The sequence below is a fragment of the Lacerta agilis genome, chromosome 12 (genome assembly GCF_009819535.1).
Source record: "Lacerta agilis isolate rLacAgi1 chromosome 12, rLacAgi1.pri, whole genome shotgun sequence".
NCBI lineage: Eukaryota > Metazoa > Chordata > Lepidosauria > Squamata > Lacertidae > Lacerta > Lacerta agilis.
This window is the reverse complement of record NC_046323.1, coordinates 37,653,120-37,672,350: the sequence shown is the minus strand read 5'-3', so window position 1 is coordinate 37,672,350 and position 19,231 is coordinate 37,653,120. Positions and strand designations below refer to the sequence as shown.

Here is a 19,231-nt window from a genome sequence, read left to right as displayed (position 1 = left end):
AGGATAATGAAACTAGTTCTGCCATAAGTAGTTCTTTGTAGATTAACTTGAATCTGTTCTTGGAAAATTATTAATTTTTTTGTTAGGTTTTATATTGCCTTTTATTCAACATCAAACCTAACTATCGGTATTAGGATTTTGAATCTTATGCACTAAAATGAAATACTTTTTCTAACCAGCTTGAGCCCCTGATTTACCATACTATTTATCAAAGCTGTTTGTAACCATTTTTTGTTTGTTTTATGTTTAAAAGAGTTGCATTGTGGTTTTCAAAAAGATGAGATTGTGCTTTGTAAGACTTGGAACCTGTAATCTTACCAAGGAGGCACTATAATATATATATATAGTCAGTATAACACTGTTTACATTTGTGTATGTGGTCTCAGTTGGCAGGAGATGCAGTCAGACTTCTCAAGAGCCCTGGCATAGAATGGCGTAACAAAAAAGAATGATAGATATAAGAAACAGATGTTGAGGGTGTGTGCATGTGTCTTTGAGTAAGTCTGGGGCTTGTTTATCCTGGAAATATTCAATATCAAATTATTAGAGCACAGAAATGGCTTGCTGTAGAATAAGATTGTTAACATGTAGAAAGAGAGACTTCATTTAGAACTGATCTCTTGGCAGTAAAACTGATTTAACCCTGGCAATTCAGGAGATCTTCAAATGAGCGCGCGCGCGCGCGCACACACACACACACACGAGACTATATATATATATATATATATATATATATATATATATATATATGAATGGCTTCTTGGTTAAACAAGCAACTGCCCAAACAATAATCAAGGTCTAGCCAGTATGTTCCAATATAAATTACACAAGCAATCAATTCTGCTGTGTAGCCAAGATTGGCTTATATACAGCAGTATTTTAAGAAACCATTAGATGTGCTGTGTTGAATCATATCCTGTCAGGGGCGTTTGGATGAGCCTCAGCCACAGCTAGTCTGCAAAACACAGCAGAAGGCAAAGTCAAATCGAATAATGTCCTAGGACCTCTAGGTAAACATGTGGTGCCGGAAGACTCCCGAGGAGAATTGTGATCGGAATAGATCCAGCTCTTAAGAAGTACAAATGGCAGGTAAGGAGGTCAGATGTTTCAGATAGACAAATAGATTGGAAGCAGACAAACAGCTTGAGCAGGATTCCAGGAAGCAGGCAGCCAGGTAGAGAAACTTACCCCCCCCCCAGAAAACACCACCCCATCCCTATTAAATTGTTGTTGTTGTTGTTGTTGTTGTTTAGTCGTGTCCGACTCTTCATGACCCCATGGACCAGAGCACGCCAGGCACTCCTGTCTTCCACTGCCTCCCACAGTTTGGTCAAACTCATATTACATCAAATATTTTCTTGTTCAAGATGTTAACTCCTGCCTAACCAGATGGACATGATATATGTGTTCCTAAACAGGAAAAACAGGGACGCGGGTGGCGCTGTGGTCTAAACCACAGAGCCTAGGGCTTGTCGATAAGAAGGTCGGCGGTTCGAATCCCTGCAACGGGCTGAGTTCCCGTTGTTTGGTCCCAGCTCCTGCCAACCTAGCAGTTCGAAAGCACATCAAAGTGCAAGTAGATAAATAGGTACTGCTCCGGCGGGAAGGTAAACAGCGTTTCCGTGAGCTGCTCTGGTTCGCCTTAGTTATATTGTCCACATGACCCAGAAGCTGTCTGCGGACAAACGCTGGCTCCCTTGGCCAGTAAAGTGAGATGAGCGCTGCAACCCCAGAGTCATCCACGACTGGACTTAACGGTCAGGGGTCCCTTTACCTTTAAACAGGAAAAAGCTTGGAGACTTAAACCAATAGCCCCACAGAAGTAGCAGCTTGGACATGCGATGCAAACTCTTCCTAGGTTTCCCAAAAGTCTTGCTAAGTAGTCCAAGTTATCAACTATAGTAATAACAGCCAGTCAGGTGGATCAGCAGGAGGAAAATCCTTGCTCATAAGCTTGGCAGACAACACCCAACCACCCCTAAGGCTTCTCAGAGCCTAGCGAGAGAAGCTTTCATGAGACCCACCTTCATGTGGACCCAGTGAGTTAGTTGCCCTTTCCTATTATCCCCTGTGAAGCATGGCCTCAAGCAAGTTCATTTACGGTAATTACAGCCTTCTTAACAGACAATTCTCCAGGTGCCATAGAAGTGGAAGCCTCCTGCCACTGGAGAAAAGATGTCTAGGCTGGAGCAATTTCACCAGAAGCTGTGGAGAGAGCCTCTCGGTCTGTATTGGTCAAAAGTTGTTCCTGCCAAAAATTAAGGCAAGGAGCATTCTACCTCAAAACAATTCCTCCCATCTCTCTTTTCCTATGTTTACTATAGCAGGAGAAGTAATACTGGCATTCTTCCAAGGTTGAAGAGCAGTTCCAGAATTCAGCAGCTCTCTGGGAAGAAGCTTTCTTCCTTCTCTCAGTGCCCCCCCCCCTCCCCAGTACCAGCAAAAGAAACCTTTCAGAGTTTGCAGAGATTTGGAGCGAAAGAGACATGGATTCTGTTAAGACATAATTGAGCAATGATAACTGAATGGTGGCATAACAAAGCACATTTTTCACATGATCCAAAATACTTATTTGAAATTATGTAAGATACAGCAAATTATGAATCTTATGCTTTCAATTTATCCTTTTTTTTGTTAATTTGCTTTGCAAATATATGTGATTTTTGTTAAACTGAATAAAAATTAGAAATTAAACAAAGTGTGAAAGAGAGACAGAGGTGCACGCATGAGCTCTGCAAATGATGACAGAATGCTAATCCCCAGAATTATCTTGTATCTCCTTGGATTGGCTTCTCCTTTCCGTCACGCAAACCTAAGAAACATGCAAGAATCAAATAGGCTATCCAATATCTCATTCATATTAAGGCCACAGAACCAGTTCCAACCTGGAAGCTATTCCTAGGAGTGTGTTTTGTTTTTGTGCATTTACTTTTATAAGGTTTCTTTTTTCATTTTACAGCTAATTGACGTAGCCTTGGAGACAAGAGAGCACAGGGCTATGCATGAGGCTTTCAGCACCAATGCAAGGGAATGCTTTATCCCCCGATGCTTGCACTGCTATGAGCTAGAGTGACAGGGTGTGGTATCTTTGTTGCAGGATCAAGCAGACTAGTGCATGGGGGTCTGGAGCTGTCAAGGCCGACCAAGTATAGATAGACTAGTTCAGATGATGGAGGCAGAAAATGTGTGCAGAAAGGAAGACAAGTTCATGGCAATATAGTGTTACAGCAGCAATAGCAATGGTGTTAACTGGTATTTTGAAGGCAAGCAGAGTGCCCCAGTTGGTGTTTCAAGAGATAATGCTCTTGAATCCACAGTAAAGCATGGATTCATTGGGTGGTCTTGATCCTTTTACTATTATGGTTTGTCAAGCTAAGTTTTCTGTTAATCTGTGACTTCTAATGGCCAGCCTCTCAGGGATTGATATGAGAAGCAGTAAGAGGCACTCTGCATAGTTTTTAGGTGTTCTACAGATGATGATAAAATACTGGTTTCCTTAAATACTGTGATTATAGTTCTAAAATCAATAGAGGTAAGTTTGATTTTAAAGTTATCTAAATACACAGTGGTACCTTGGTTTTCGAATGCAATCCGTTCTGGAAGACCGTTCTGAAACGTTTGAAAACCGAAAACTCAAACCGGAAGCCTCAAAACAGAAAACTCAATATGGAAAACTCCGCATGGAAGCTGTGTTTCCTGTTTGACTTCCGTGGCATGTTTGAAAACCAAGGCACTTACTTCTGGGTTTATTGCATTCAAAAACTGAAACATTCGTCAACGGAGACGTTCGAAAACCAAGGTACCACTGTACTTTTCTTTCATGATGAAGAATAGTAGTGCGCGCGCGCGCACGCGCGCACAAACACACACCAGGCTGAATGAAGACACATGCTTTGGGGTTAATGGGCCACAGCTTTATAAATATCAGATCTTCAACAGGCAGAACACAAGAGCAGGTGATGGAAATCTAGCCAACTAGTAGAAACTGCCAACTGGCTACACGAAGGCAAATATACCTGGTATAGGCCAAGAAGCAGGCAGTTCTGAGAAGACAGGCTGACAGGTGAAGAGGGAGTGGCAGCACCTATTATAGTGGGTGGAGCCTCCTCCCAACCTGATGCCCTAAACATTTGTGCCCTGGTGCTTTCCCTCTGCATAGGAATCTCCATTCCACAGTCATATGAAGAGGACAAATCCACCCCTTGCTAAACATGTCAGAGGACAGTGGTGGACTTTGGGCTCTCAGATTTCAGTAGTGCCCTGTATAATGCTAAAATTTAGCACTCCTCTCGCATGCTGTTCTACAGCATTGTTGTGGTGCAACCTGCAGCGTAGCACCCAGTGCAAGTGTACTGGTTGTGCTACCCTAAAACCGCCTCTGCAGAGAAGGATTTGCATAACCCTTTTATATGTGCTTGTGTGTACTGTATTGTCACTTTATCACCGCTTTGTGGTCTAAACTTGGATTTCCTCTGTGTTTTTTGAAGTTGCTGTTCTTTGCACTGGCCATGTAAATCGGCCTGCCTTGTTCTAACATTTCACATTGTCCTTGCTCCTCTCCAAAACACCTAGATGCTGGAAGCAAAATTATATAACCAGGTTGCATCAATTTAAAGAAAGCTGTACTTACTTTAGGCAGAGAGTTCGTGTCCTAAATCATTCTGTCTGAATCAAAATAATTGTATGATTACGTACTGGCCTGATTTTCTACTTACTTTTCATTCCTGGCAAACTCATTTTACATAATGAACAGAAATTAGATGTTCTTGCTTGATTTTTTTACATGGGTAAAAATCTGTATTTTATTTTATTTCCAAAATAATGTATTCACAATTAAAGATGTGGACAAACTGTGTAGAATTAAACATTTGAGGTTATAAATCAAAGTATGCCTGATTGTCTTTATCTTCACTTCATCTGCTTTGAGTTTTACATATCTTCCTGAACAAAGCCATGTTTGTAAAGGATATTAAGTTTTGTTTGGTCTTCCTCTTCGTTTTAAAGTACTCGGTGGACTTTAATATGAAGTTATGATCCCCTAGACTGATTGATATATAAACATAAGACAGATGGTTTAAAGATGACTCTGATGATAATTCATTTTTCAGCTAGACATGAAGATACTTTGATTACAGTATGTTTAAGCAATTATAACACGGTATTCAGAAACAAGTTGCACGTTATTCATGCCCAACAAAGGGTGCACTGTGGTGTGACCCATTTTAATTCCAAATGTTAGGTTAGCAACATAGAAATTGAAAATATGTCATACAGCAAGGTAAATAAATTAAACATAGACTCAATATAGAGTTAAGTACATAGTTTTTTGGCATAAATATTTGTTTTGGAAAGTATTTGTTGCTATATGAAAGAAACTAGTATGTTTGAATTTTGGTTTGACTTTGCATGCAGCTTGTTAAAAAAGTCACGTGGCTCATTTTTAAAGTTTACAAGGGTCCTAGCTATATAATGCCATTTATTTTATTTTATACTTTTTAGAAAATAATTTTAAGGTAAAGTGCTGGGGGGCGGGGCGGGGGGAATGTATAGGATTCAATGAGAAAGTGTATCTCGTTGAAGGCCACATTTCTACAGATAGACTTTATAAACGATGTTGGCATGTTTCAATGATAAAAGTTACACATGGGTCTTGCGCAGTAACCATCTAATAAATAGAATGTTAAGTATTATTTCAGTTGATATCTTCAATGCCTCTCTTTAATAGGATAATTGATCGTTTGGATGGTGTTCGTTTGTTATGGTCTTTACTGAAAAACCCTCATCCAGATGTTCAGGCGAGTGCAGCCTGGGCTATTTGTCCTTGCATTGAAAATGCAAAGGTGAGAAAATATTTTCTAAGTATTTTACTAAGCTGATTGTTAGTAGGAATTGGTGGGATGGCTGCTGATGGTACAAAGCCACTGACAGTTCCCTAAAATAAGGGAAAGCAATGATCTTTCCCTATGCATTTTACAGGGGGGAAGGGGATCTAGCAGGGTACAATTGGATCCCGAATGCCTTGCGAATTGAGCGCTTTGGCTCCCGAACACCACAAACCCGGAAGTGAGTGTTCCGGTTTGCGAACATTCTTTGGAACCCGAACGTCTGACGGGGCTTCTGCGGCTTCCGATTGGCTACAGGAGCTTCCTGCAGCCAATCAGAAGCCGTGCTTTGGTTTCTGAACATTTTGGAAGTCGAACAGATGTTCAGAATGGATTTTGTTCAACTTCCGAGGTAGCACTGTATCTAGAAACAAGCCCAGAAAAGAACAAGACTTGGAAAGTTTATGTGTATACACACACACCATCAGCGGCTGAAACTAAGATCAAAGAGAGTTTCCTAAATAAGTAAATAACAGACAGTTGTTCCTCAAATTAAACGAGTTAATATATTTGTTCATCAGTTATAGCAATACCAAAACCAGAACCAGGCTTTCTCAACAGTGGTGCCCACCCTGTGGAATGCCCTCCCATCAGATGCTAAGGAGAGGAGTAATTGTATAGCATTTAGGAAACATCTGAAGGCAGCCCTGTTTAGGGAAGTTTTTAATGATTAATGTTTTATCGTGGTTTTACTATTCTGCTGGGAGCCACACAGAGTGGCTGGGGAAACCCAGCCAGATGGGCTGGGTAAAAAATAATGAAGTTATTATTATTAAAATACTACTAAAAACCAAACTCAACAGTACTTGAATAGGTAGAGTAACAACAACAACAACAACAACAACATTTATTTATTTATACATACCCCGCCAATCTGGCTGTGTTTCCCCAGCCACTCTGTGTGCCTCCCAGCAGAATAGTAAAACCACGATAAAACATCAAACATTAAAAACTTCCCTAAACAGGGCTGCCTTCAGATGTCTTCTAAAAGTCAGGTAGTTGTTTTTTCCTTGACATCTGATGGGAGGGCGTTCCACAGGGCGGGCGCCACTACCGAGAAGGCCCTCTGCCTGGTTTTGTTTGCATCTTAAGCCATTGGCAGAAACTACAGTTTGATCAACGAGATACAGGCTGTAAAAAGCTACATAGTTATTGGTCATTAATCTGCCACATATGTATGAAAAGCCTTTGATGCATATCACTTGTGGCCCATGGGCCAAATCAGGCACATCAAGCCATTTCAGGAGGTCCTCCAGCCCTTGTCTTTCTCCTTGTCCGTGTAGTATATTATGATGTATGTCTGCCAGTGTGATTGGGGGGGGGGGCACGTGTGTATGCAAAAGAGGCAGTGGGTCCACTGGTGCATGACTCCTGGAGGACTTGCCAATGGTGAATATGACCCCTGGTATACATACCTGGCTATGAAGACCTATAAAGCCATCCTTTTTCATATGTATCCATTGCTGTTAATATATATATATTTATTTTGAAAATGACTTAAAACCAGTCACAGCAAGAAACTTTTATGGATATCTTTGCATGAGCAAATCCTATATCTAAATGGAACACTATTATGTTATGGATTTTGTGCTTTTATGTTGTAAACCTCCCAGCGATCTTTGGATGATGGCCAGTATATAAATTCAATAAATAACAACAACAACAACAACAACAACAACAACAACAACAACAACCATATAGGCGGCATAGTCTCCTGGAACTAAGTCCCAATGCTCTTAATAGGACAAAATTATGCAAAGGATTGTACCAATAATGGCTATTAAGACTTGCAGAGGGCTTCTATTTTAACCTACCCAGTAGGATACATCTTCTATTAAGTTGTCATCTTTTTGAAATATAATCATCTAGCTCCTGTAAGAGCCCCTGTTATTTTAAAAGCCACTGCTTTCTGAAACTCTGGAATCCTTCCATTGACTATCAAAATTTTAGCCATGGTAAACAAGGCCCTACTAAACATCTTCCAAGACAATAATGACCATTTACGCCACAAAGAACTCATAACCCACCTACTCTCAGCAGCCAGAAACATCATAACCAGACACTGGAGAGACCTGTCAGGAGTAAGCATGGACCAATGGTACCAAATAGTATGGGAAACAGCCTTACTAGAATAATTAACCAATAAACTGAAACTGACATGGGGACAAATAGAAGAAGACACCTTCACCCCAGTATGGCTCCCCTTTATTACATACACAGCCCAACAAGACAATGACAAAAATCCACCAACAGCATACTAATCAGTATGGCTAACCTGATCCAAAACACCCACCCACCCCACTCACACATGAAAACAAAGACCACCACAGCCAACCACAAACGAACAACCACACCCTAGGCCAATCCCAGCCTCTCTCAACACCAAAGGAACACAAGTGAATAGTAGAGAACCTGCACAAGCGACGCTGACACAAAACCCCACATATATTAAGTAAAATAGAAACATCGCCACCCGACCCCAACCCCACTCACTTCTCCCCCCTCCACCTCTCTCCCCCTTTTCTTCCTAATGTCTCAACAAATGAAACTGACCTGTAAAAATGTTACCTGAAAAAAGAGACATTGCACATAGTTTTGTAAACCAAGAAAATCTTTAATAAAAATACATTAAAAAAACAAAAAACAAAAAACAAGGCAGCCCAAAGTTTACACGGCTAAATTGGGGTTTCTTAAAACTTATACAGTATTAAAGCTACAGATTATTGCCATATCTTCATCCACCTTGTTACTAAATTGCTTTGATAACAAACTTCCAACAACATTGGATTACATTACATACACTATTGTAAATTGCAGCATATCAAGGCTTGCCTACAGCCCTTCCCACATCAGAGATGTTATTCAGTTTGTATAACCTAGCTAGCATTATATGCCAGGGTCTCAAAACTTTGCATTAAGCTTCTCTCATACCAAGGGAAGTGATAAACACCCAATACCCAAATATGCCATTACCTCTCCTCCAAGAGACAAGTGTATCATCCCCAAGCAAGAGAAATATTTAAAAAAAATTCACACCAAACATATAGTTCAGTAAAAAGGGTGGTAGTATTGAACTATAGATGCAAAAAAGCTGTGATAATCAATTGCAAAATAGGCTCTCAGACTATGAAGTGGTGGATTTACAGGTAGATGTACTGATAAAGAAAGGGGGAAACCGAAGCTCTTCTTTACACTTCATAATTTAACTGGGATTGAAACAAAACATGATTCTGTGAAAACAAAAATAGCCTATAAATTCTGGTTTTCATCCAGATTCTAAACAATGCAGCAGATCAGAGGTGCTAAACCACCAGAGTCAGTGGAGAGCAAACTGAGGCATTATATTCCTTCCTCTTCCACTAGGTAGTCAAAATGTTTTTGATCCTTATGGGAGAATGTGTTGCCTCTGGTAGGCTATATTTACGATTTTGTAGGACACTATCAAAGGGATAATCCCCAAAACCTTGAATGTACAGGGCTGCAGGATTAAACAGAAAGCAAGGATGTTGCAGGATGGAATTGAAAATTACTGAGGCAGGTGATTTAGTTTTATGCTATGGTACAGGTCACAAAAGTGGTTCCCTGTATGTGAAAGTCTTCCCTCCCTTCCTCCTTTACAAGCAGTTAAGTCCTGATATACCTGAGCTGCTTATATTGGTACCTAGAGGGAGGGTTGTGTTAGCCCAGCAGAGTGTTGCTGTGTATTATGGCAAGCAGTGTTGCTTTGCTTGGTAGTGACTAAAGTTATTTTGTAGTGGTAGGATATACATAAAATTGAAACATTTATTTTAAGACGTTTTATTAAAGAGAGAGAGAGAAGAGTGGCCAAGCAGGCAACAGAATCACCATAACAGAAGTAGATTTAGATTAATTAGCTGGTTAATTCAATAGCTACAAACCATAACGGTAGAAGTAATTGCTGTGACAGAGTGGAAGTGCATTAGCCAATCAAAGCAAATAATTATGAAGAATTGCAGTGAAAAGTGTTCTGAGCTCTGTTGATATTGGAAAGTCATTTTGTAGTCAAGATACTCCTTTATTCCCTATGCTGAATAATGTAAACATAAGAAACATTCAGAAATCACAAAGTTTTCCTTGTTTCAAGCATGGTTGCTCTGTTGATCCTAAACAAAGACAGATAGGATCAAAAAACGATTTAGACACTTTTAATTGTGGTTAATGGTCTCTTGAGCCGACCTCAACTTCTGCATGCAAAAACTTTTCTTCGTATTACCATTATTATTATTTTCCGTATTTCAGTGAGAAAGTTAGTTTGATTTGAACCATTTCCCCCTTAAATTTGAGTCGTTTTCTTACAAAATAATGGGGGGGGAAAGGTTTCTGAGGCTATGCTTGTTTACTGCTATGTTTCTCCCAGTCCATTCATATTTCAGCACATAAAACTGTGAATAAAATAGGAGTGGGAAGAGAAGTTCTGTACTGTGCTCTGAGCACATAGGAGACAGAGAAAGTGCTACTTTCTCCATATTACTTGAAGGCATTTAACCATGCAGCATCTCTGTATGGCATGAATGATGCCATTGGCCTTGCGGGGGAGGGGGCCGTTTTGCCAGAGTGCCAGGCAATCCGGAGTGCCTGTTTTCCCTAGTGTGCATCTCCGAGTGACACCCTGCACAATTCCCCAGTAGTCTACAGCATGAGATTAGCCAGGGGTCAGCAAACTTTTTCAGCAGGTGGCTGGTCCACTGTCCCTCAGACCTTGGAGGGGGTGGACTATATTTTTTGGGGGGGAAATGAACAAATTCCTAGGCCCCACAAATAACCCAGAGAAGCATTTTAAATAAAAGGACACATTCTACTCATGTAAAAGCATGCTGATTCCCGGACCATCCGCGGGCCGGATTTAGAAGAAGAAGAAGAAGAAGAAGAAGAAGAAGAAGAAGAAGAAGAAGAAGAAGAGTTTGGATTTGATATCCCGCTTTTCACTACCCGAAGGAGTCTCAAAGCGGCTAACATTCTCCTTTCCCTTCCTCCCCCACAACAAACACTCTGTGAGGTGAGTGGGGCTGAGAGACTTCAGAGAAGTGTGACTAGCCCAAGGTCACCCAGCAGCTGCATGTGGAGGAGCGGAGACGTGAACCCGGTTCCCCAGATTACGAGTCTACAGCTCTTAACCACTACACCACACTACCCCCCGGGCCTTAGTTTGCCTACCCATGGATTAGTCAGTTACCTTTGCAAAGCCATTTAGGATGTTTCAGTGTGTCCCCACAGCCAGCAAAGCCAAGAAGGCATGCTTTCCTTCTTCATGTTGCAAAACCTCAGGGACCAGTAGGTTAATTTGGCTGAATGAGATAGCAGTACCGATTTGATAAATTTGGAAGGTGCATTGAGTTGGCAAGGAGAATAGCTACCTTGCTTAGCAATCTGAGGCATCTTTATGGCAAGAGGATCTTTACAGATAGGGGCCACTAAACTTCATTATGGAGCTTGACCACTCACGAAGGAGTCACTTAATATGGCAGAAAACACTTTTGGCTCACCAGGCTCCTGTCTATAGAACTATGTGCCCCTCCCCTCCCCACAGTAATCAAAGTTGGCCATCCTTATATAGTTATTTGCCAAGAAGTTTGCCTCATGTGTTTATCTCTTATGTTATGCCATTAGTTTCCCTTTCTCATATAATGATACTTTATGAAATGCAAAGAGGCAAACTGAACCTTCTCCTGCTTCCTGCCCTCCGGTAAATGGACTTAGTAAGTCGGGTGTGCTGCAAAATGGCAAACCATGGAACGGGACAGGAACAGGTCTCCAGAAGGAAATGGAGTCCACAGAGGACTCTTGGTAACTCAAGTTTATTTGCTCAACCACACCATCACATTTTTGGGCAAAAGTAGCCAGAGTTGATAAATTGGCTTTGACATCTTAAGCTTTCTAAGATATTCTAAAAGGAAAATACTACTGTGTTGTTTTTTTATTGGGAAGCTTTTATCTATGAGGGTAGAATATTTATAAACACGGTGCCTTTTCAAAGCAGCATTTAGTTTACAGTACTTCAAACTCAGAAGAGAGTCTCATTCTGAGAACTGAAAGAGGTCTCAAACTTCAGTATTTTGGCAGACCAATATATATGTCAAGGAATGTTGATACTAAAATCAACAAGTGATGATGATCTGGTCCTACAAATCACATGGTCCACAGCACCCCAAAGATTCCAGTGGATAGGGCTCTAGTATCTCTGGGACTCACTCAAAAACTGACTTTTGATGTGACTTTGGGAAAGTTTGTTTATTCTTCACTGTTGCTTTTGTACATGTCTATAATGAGGGGTCTTTTCCCCAGCCTAGACTGTGAAGGGGTGCGGGGAGAAACCTGATTTAGGATTATTATGAGAATAGTTCTGAGAAATGAAGAAATGTAATATGTAACTGAGGGTCCTCTCCAGAAATATACTCTGCAGTTATTCATGAGGTTACAGTGACTAGAGAAATTGCTGTCATGATCATGGGATAAGGATAGATGCTGAATATATTTTTTCTCCTCTAGTACTTTCACATTTTACATTTCTCTGTAGGAGGCCATGTTTGATGTAGGCTGCTCAATATTGACATAATTCCTGACACAACACAGACAACATCTCAGGATTCATGTTACTTTCCAATGCAGCTCATATTGATTAATTGTGGTTTGGATTTGTACAGTGAAAGGTGCATAGAAACACATTTGATATTCAACCAACCATCAGGTTTGGACCACTGCAGGCTGTGCCTGGATTAAGTCCTTAATCATGGTAACAACAGGTCCATTGAAATCAACGTGATTTATCTTTAAATCCTAGCTTTAATTTCCGTTGTCTACTCTCAGCATGACTAAGCCTGGATCTAACCCATAATGGACAATCACATTTGGAAACCGAGAGAAAGAACGGGCAGTGAAATTAGCTCTAAAATGGAAAAACAAGAGCAAAAGCAACTTGTGTTTTCATAGAACCATTGTTTACATTAAATGGAGATTTAGCCAATTAAGTAAATTGTTTTGTTTTGTTTTTCACTCAGGATGCTGGTGAAATGGTTCGTTCCTTTGTTGGTGGCTTGGAGCTGATAGTCAACTTATTAAAATCAGAGAATAAAGAAGTTCTGGCAAGTGTGTGTGCTGCTATAACCAACATAGCAAAAGATCAAGAGAATTTAGCTGTTATAACAGATCATGGCGTTGTCCCTTTGTTGTCCAAACTAGCAAATACAGTAAGTAATACATTTTTTGTAATATGTTTTAACAATTGCTAGCTTACTGAAACCTGCTGCATGATGGCATTCTAAGTGTGGCTGCTGAAAGTACTCACTTTATCATGGAATGAAAGAAAAGGGAAACAAAGTGCATTGGGGGAAACCAGGAGATTCTGTTAAAAGTGAAAACTTTGAGAGGGCCAGAATTGAAGCCTTTGGTATGGGCTTTACTGTGAAGCAGCTGAGAAGACTAGGACCTTACATCTTTAAACTACAAAGAAACATAGGATGACCTAGAGACTAGGCAGAGAAATGGAATTTCTTTATGTGCTGCATTTTGTTCTTGAAATGATGTATTTACCTAGCCTTCATTTTATTTTTTAAAATGATACTTCCTTGTTTACTCACTTTAATACATGGTTTAAAAATCAGTTTATAAGGCTGGTGTGCGCAGAACGCTTAACCACAGTTTAGCACTACGTGGATAAGCCTCAGTGAGCCTTAGCAAAGCATTTGGCTCACACACTGCCCCTTTCACTCTCATCCTCCTGCAAAACCAAGAGGAGGACTTTTTCCAAGTTTACTTCCATTTTAAAAATAAATAAATATTGGTTTAGCATTATTTGTGAACCAGGATTAAAACAAACTATGGGCAGTGAAGCCAGCTTCATAACCCATGAAGTTGGCTTGTTGAGCAACTAACCATTCTCGAATTTGTACAAGAATTCCTGGTTTGCATGTAGTATAAAGCATATATGATTTGAAACTAGAAGCAAACTTGACTAAAGTCCTGACTGTGTGGGAGGAGGAGAAAGGGTGTGACTGAGCCTGATGCTTTGCTTGGATTTGCTGGGACTTGTCTATTAAGCCCTTAACAAGGGGTAGCCAGTATGGTGATTTCCGCCATGTTGGCTACGCCTACGCTAATTCATGGTTTGTAGCTTATGTATAAGTAGCCCATATTGTACACACCAGCCTACGTGTGTGTGTGTGTGTGTGTGTGTGTGTGTATCAATACTGATTTGAAACTGAAAGAGTGCATATTCTATTAACATAACAGATCCACTATTTACCATGTTACAAGTCAGTTTAAGGAAGCTATTGCTTTAAGATAAGAAAATAGACACCTCAACAGAGTGGCTGTATGGCTTTGCAAGGGAGCATGGCTTGTATTCCTTGTAAACAGTATTTTCCTGGGAGCAGAAGTTCCCATGATTGGCCCTGCCAAATCTGGTTCCACTGTGCAGATGGCTACCACCCAGTGGTGAAGCTGCATGCTCCAGCACCGGGGACGGAGAGCAGGCGGGGGCATGGCGTGTGTCCCGGGGGCATGGCATGCCACCTGCTGGGTGGTGGTGTGCATCCTGGGGATGTGGCACACCGCCTGTGGGGGTGTGGCACCTGGCGCGGTGGGGTGTGTGGTGTGTGTCGGGGCGGCTACGATGGTACCCCTTCCCCAATGTTGCTGGGAGCGGGGCGCTCCCCCTGCCCCTGCCCCCATTCTTCTGCCAGTGCTATCGCCACATCAGATTTCATCATACGAAGTAGCTCCCATGTCGCTGTGACAACATCTAAGGGGGCCTTGCTTAAAGGGATGGAAATATCCATTGCATTTTTATTTGTTCCTAACGCTGTCATGTGACAGTAATCTTGATTTAAAAGTCTAGGAGTACATTTCCAGGCTAACTAAATAACGGACCTATTTTTCCTCCTTTCTTAGAACAATGACAAACTAAGACGTCATTTAGCGGAGGCCATTTCACGCTGCTGTATGTGGGGAAGTAACAGGGTTGCCTTTGGGGACACCAAAGCCGTCGCCCCTTTAGTACGTTACCTGAAATCGAGTGACCCAGAAGTGCATCGAGCTACTGCACAAGCCCTCTATCAGCTATCAGAGGATCCCAACAATTGCATCACAATGCATGAAAACGGGGTGGTAAAGGTAAGTGGGGGGGAATATCTTCCTCCCCCCCCATAATATGAAGAACCATAAGCCTTATGACCTAATGCCACCTTGCTATGGGATTCTCCATCCTTGCTTCACACATCATTGTAAGTAAGTAGATTTTAATTTATACCCTCCCCTCCCTGGCCAAGACTGGGCTCAGGGCAGCTAACATCAAATATCAAATACATTAAAACACAATCAAACAATTGATTAAAATACAGCTTAAAAATTAGAATCAGGGTAAAATTAAATGATTGCCCACGAATTACAACCATAGGGGTCGGGAACCTCAAGTATTTGGCTGCTGCTGCTTTAAAGGGGTGGGGAAATGTAGAGCACATAACATCCAGTCACATGCTTTTTTCTCTCTCTGTGTTACGGGCAAGAGACAAGAAAAAGAGGTGGGTGTGCCATGCATCCCTCATATTATCTATTCCCGTTCTAAGTTTTCTTTAACTATACAGTAGTTTTCATCCACAGGGATATTTTTTTCTGCCCCTCTTGAGTGTCTGAATAGCTCTAGATACCGTTGGACAAATGAGAAATGTAACGTTTTCTTATCTGAAAAGTTTTAAACCAAATCTCATAGCCACCCAACATTTTTTCTTGGATGGGGGTGATGAGTAAGGTTGCAATCCTAACTTCACTTTTTTGGAGTAAAACCCATTGAATTTAATAGGACATGTGTCTGCGTAAACATGGTTAGGATTGGGCTGTAAGCATCTTTATCTTTCTTCAGGTAGGCAAAGTAAAAAAAAATTAAATAATACATGTATTGGTAAGTCTTTGTAGTAACAAATAGGTGTTTGACTAAATAGGTAACTGCCAAAAAATGACTAATTTATTTTAATTGCCCAATTTACTTTTAAAGCTCGCATAAAATTTGCGTTTTCCATCTTTAAAATGCTCATTTTGGTTTACAATCTATGGAGTCATTATAGTACTTAATTACAAATTATTATTCTGGGAACGTAAGAAAAGTATATGCAGTTCAAACACACTTCACAAATAATTATTTTGGGACTTTTATTGTTCAGAAAAATTTAAACTCTGTAAAAATATTATTGCTTTGAGCTGATTTATTGCCAAATCTTTTTGCTCTGAAGTCCTCATTTCAAAAATTCAATGGTGGATGAAGAAAGCAGCGTTTAACAAAACTTAGAAATTAGGAAACTGCACCTAAATATGTATGTTTGAATTGAACGTAGTATCACCAACATTGATATTCCTGATCGTATTGAAAACTATCTCCAGGATATTCTGCATACTTTTCTTTCCAGTTTTCAGTAAATTTGTTGTCCTCCCCAGATTTCAGTCTCCTCATAAAACACCTGATCTTTTTTGCCATCACAAGCAGAGGCAGACAAGTACAACCTAGATAACTTCACTTCATTTTTTTGAAAAGGTTGGGATACCCTGCGAAGGTTGTGATAGTTGGTTGCTTTACCCTGGCATGTTCGTCACTTGATGGTTTGCATGTGTGAATGGGCCATCACAGATATACCATATTTTTCCATGTATAAGACTAGTTTTCTTTCTTTAAAAATTATGCTAAAAAGTGGGGGTTGTCTTATACCTGGATAGTGCATTGGGTGGACATTTGATTGGTTGCTGCCATGGCTGTCAGCAGCTATTGGGCGTGTTATTGGTGGCTGCGTCAAGGGCGGGTGTTGATTGGCTGATGCGGCAATTGGGCGCACAGCTGGCAGCTTCTGTTGAGGGGACAGACAAGAAGTGGATTTTGTGATGCGTGTGGGTGAGTGATATTCAGCACCCCCCCAAAAAAAGCTCAACAATTCTGTGCCATCTCTCCCCCCCATTTCTTAAATTTGAGTCCCCCCAAATAGGAAAAATACACAGAAAAATACAGTAATTCCATTTTCATATTAGCTTGTGTCCCCTCTGAAATCCTGCCTTTCAGTGGTGAAGTCAGTTCACACATTAAGCTGCTAATCATCAAGTGTTCGGCAACCACAGCAACTTGGGTGAAGACCCATTGCCAATCTAATCCCAGGCAAGAGATGGTAACAGCCCCTGAGATGAGCTTATCATTACCTTCTTTAGTCTCTGCTTTGGTATGTTTCTAATTTAGGAACATTTGGACAACAAATTTGGAAATTGGCACCCTTATCCTGGCATGTTCTGAATATCTTTTAGTCTTATAAAAAGAAGCCTGTCCCACTAAGCTGTAGGTTTATTGGAGCAGTTCAACAGAAGCAGAGCCCTGCAGCCCTTTTGGTGATAAATGAGCCATTTCAAATAAATGGAGCCGTAGCCAATTTGTGCAGAAGGAATCATTAAAACATTTTTAAATAAGACAGTTTTGAAGGTTTGGAATATATAAACAAGGTATGCTAAACCCAAATATATACTGCTCATTTTAATGGAAAAGGTTGCTGCTTCTTGACGAGTCTTCCAACTTTAAGAGGATTTGCCAAAAAGCCAAAGAATCTGGCACGGGCCATAGATAACAGTTCCATCTTTCATCTAGGTTTCTCTTCTGTATTTATCTTGCCTGAGAGAATGCAGGGAATGTCCTTTCCTTCCGACTTGGCATCGTTTCTAAACCACAGAAATACACTGAGCAGCTTCTTGCAATTGTCTTAAGGCAAATTTCAGTTTAGGAGACTTTGTTGAAAAGTCAGGCTGGGATCCAAAGGGCCATTTGCATGAGTGGAAAGCATTTTTCCTGCGTGCACAGAGGGGTCACTGATTTTCCGTCCTATGTATCTCCTTGTGTTGCCTCTCATACAACTCTGGAAAGTTCCCTGTTCTACATAAGTGGCATTTAGTGAAGGTGGATGACAGAACCCCTGATTTGTACTTGAAATAGCCTTGAATCCTGGCTAGGGTCTCTTTAATTTGCAAAAGCTAGAAGACCTCCTGGGGGAACACTGTTTGTAAATAGTACTATCATATATACTTTTTAAAAAGTTATATGTACAGTTAATAAAATGAGTTTCTTATAACTGGCAGATACTGGGCTTAGCACACGGAGGCAGGGTGCCAGGTTATTACTTTTGGCATTGAGCTAAGCGAAAATAGTTTCCTTGCAAAAGAAACTATTCACAGAAGCTGAACATAAGAAATAACAATAAAAATGGTATTTCAGACTTCTTGACTAGCCTTTTTGGCATTCATTGAAAATATGATACATTTCTGCCTGAAAACAGCAAGTTTAATTTTACTAACTAGATAAAATTTGTAACTATTGAACTTGCACTCCGGGGTCACCACATTAGTGGAGTATTTGTATGCATTTATGGATACCCTTTTCTAGAACTTTGAGGGTCTTTACAATTCTTGGGAGCATTTTGGCAGAGTCTAGTAGATAATGGCTACCTCAGTGATGCCATAGCAAAGTATTTTTGCGTAACATATCAGAGATTGGTTATTTGGGTGCGTTATTTGGGTGCGTTAATATGGAAGCAGCAGCTGTTATACCTATTTATTTTTATGGAAGTAAAACAGGTAGAGGAGGGGAGTCTCATTTTTACAGCAAGGTCTCCATTCATGTCTTTGTAGCTCCGGAGGAGAGGAATGCGTTTCATTCTTTGTTCTTTCTTTGTTGGCTGGTTGCTTGGCAGACTCCAAGCAAGTGGTGAAGCTTATATATCTATTTGTAGTCTCTAGGTCATGCAGCACCTTTAAAAAATCTTCAGTCTTGTAAAAGTTCTGAAGTCCAGCAGCTGGTGGGACAATTTAGGACTGGATAGGGCCCTAAGGGTGGAAACTGGAAAGCTTCTACTCAGATCTACTCTACAGGTGTGCAAAAATATCAAATAATGTTTTTGATCCTCCTAGGCCTGCAGAAATGTACAGAAATATATTAATTTGACATTTTCTTCACCCTACTTGTTATGCTTCACCTGCAATTCCTTATGGAATTGCAATTTTGCATTGATAAATGGTCTGGCATTGAAACTTCCGGATTGAGTCCTGCCTCCATCTTCCTGCTTGCCTCTTCCTCCATTCAGGGCTGTCTGCTGTTTTGGGTTTTATTTGCAAACTGCTGGGATATCATCATCATCATCATTATCATTATCAGCAGTCACATTAACAGTAATAACAACAGCAACAACAACAGCAGCAGCAGCGATGGTGATGATAGAGGAAGATAAATAAATAAATATGTATTTTTAATGGATTATTGATTATTTTGAAGGTCTCCCCACCACTACCCTTTTTTATACAGTACTTCAAATGAGCTTTGA

General features: G+C 40.5%; 1 protein-coding gene across 1 annotated transcript in view; it reads left to right on the top strand.

Moving 5' to 3' along the window:
- Positions 1–19,231, top strand: part of ARMC4 (armadillo repeat containing 4) — a 77,739-nt gene that overhangs the window by 45,904 nt on the left and 12,604 nt on the right. Inside the window, exons 17-19 of the mRNA XM_033165354.1 lie at positions 5,726–5,840; positions 12,899–13,087; positions 14,790–15,011. Of these exons, the coding sequence (XP_033021245.1) occupies positions 5,726–5,840; positions 12,899–13,087; positions 14,790–15,011 (526 nt within the window). The remainder of the gene's footprint in view (positions 1–5,725; positions 5,841–12,898; positions 13,088–14,789; positions 15,012–19,231) is intronic.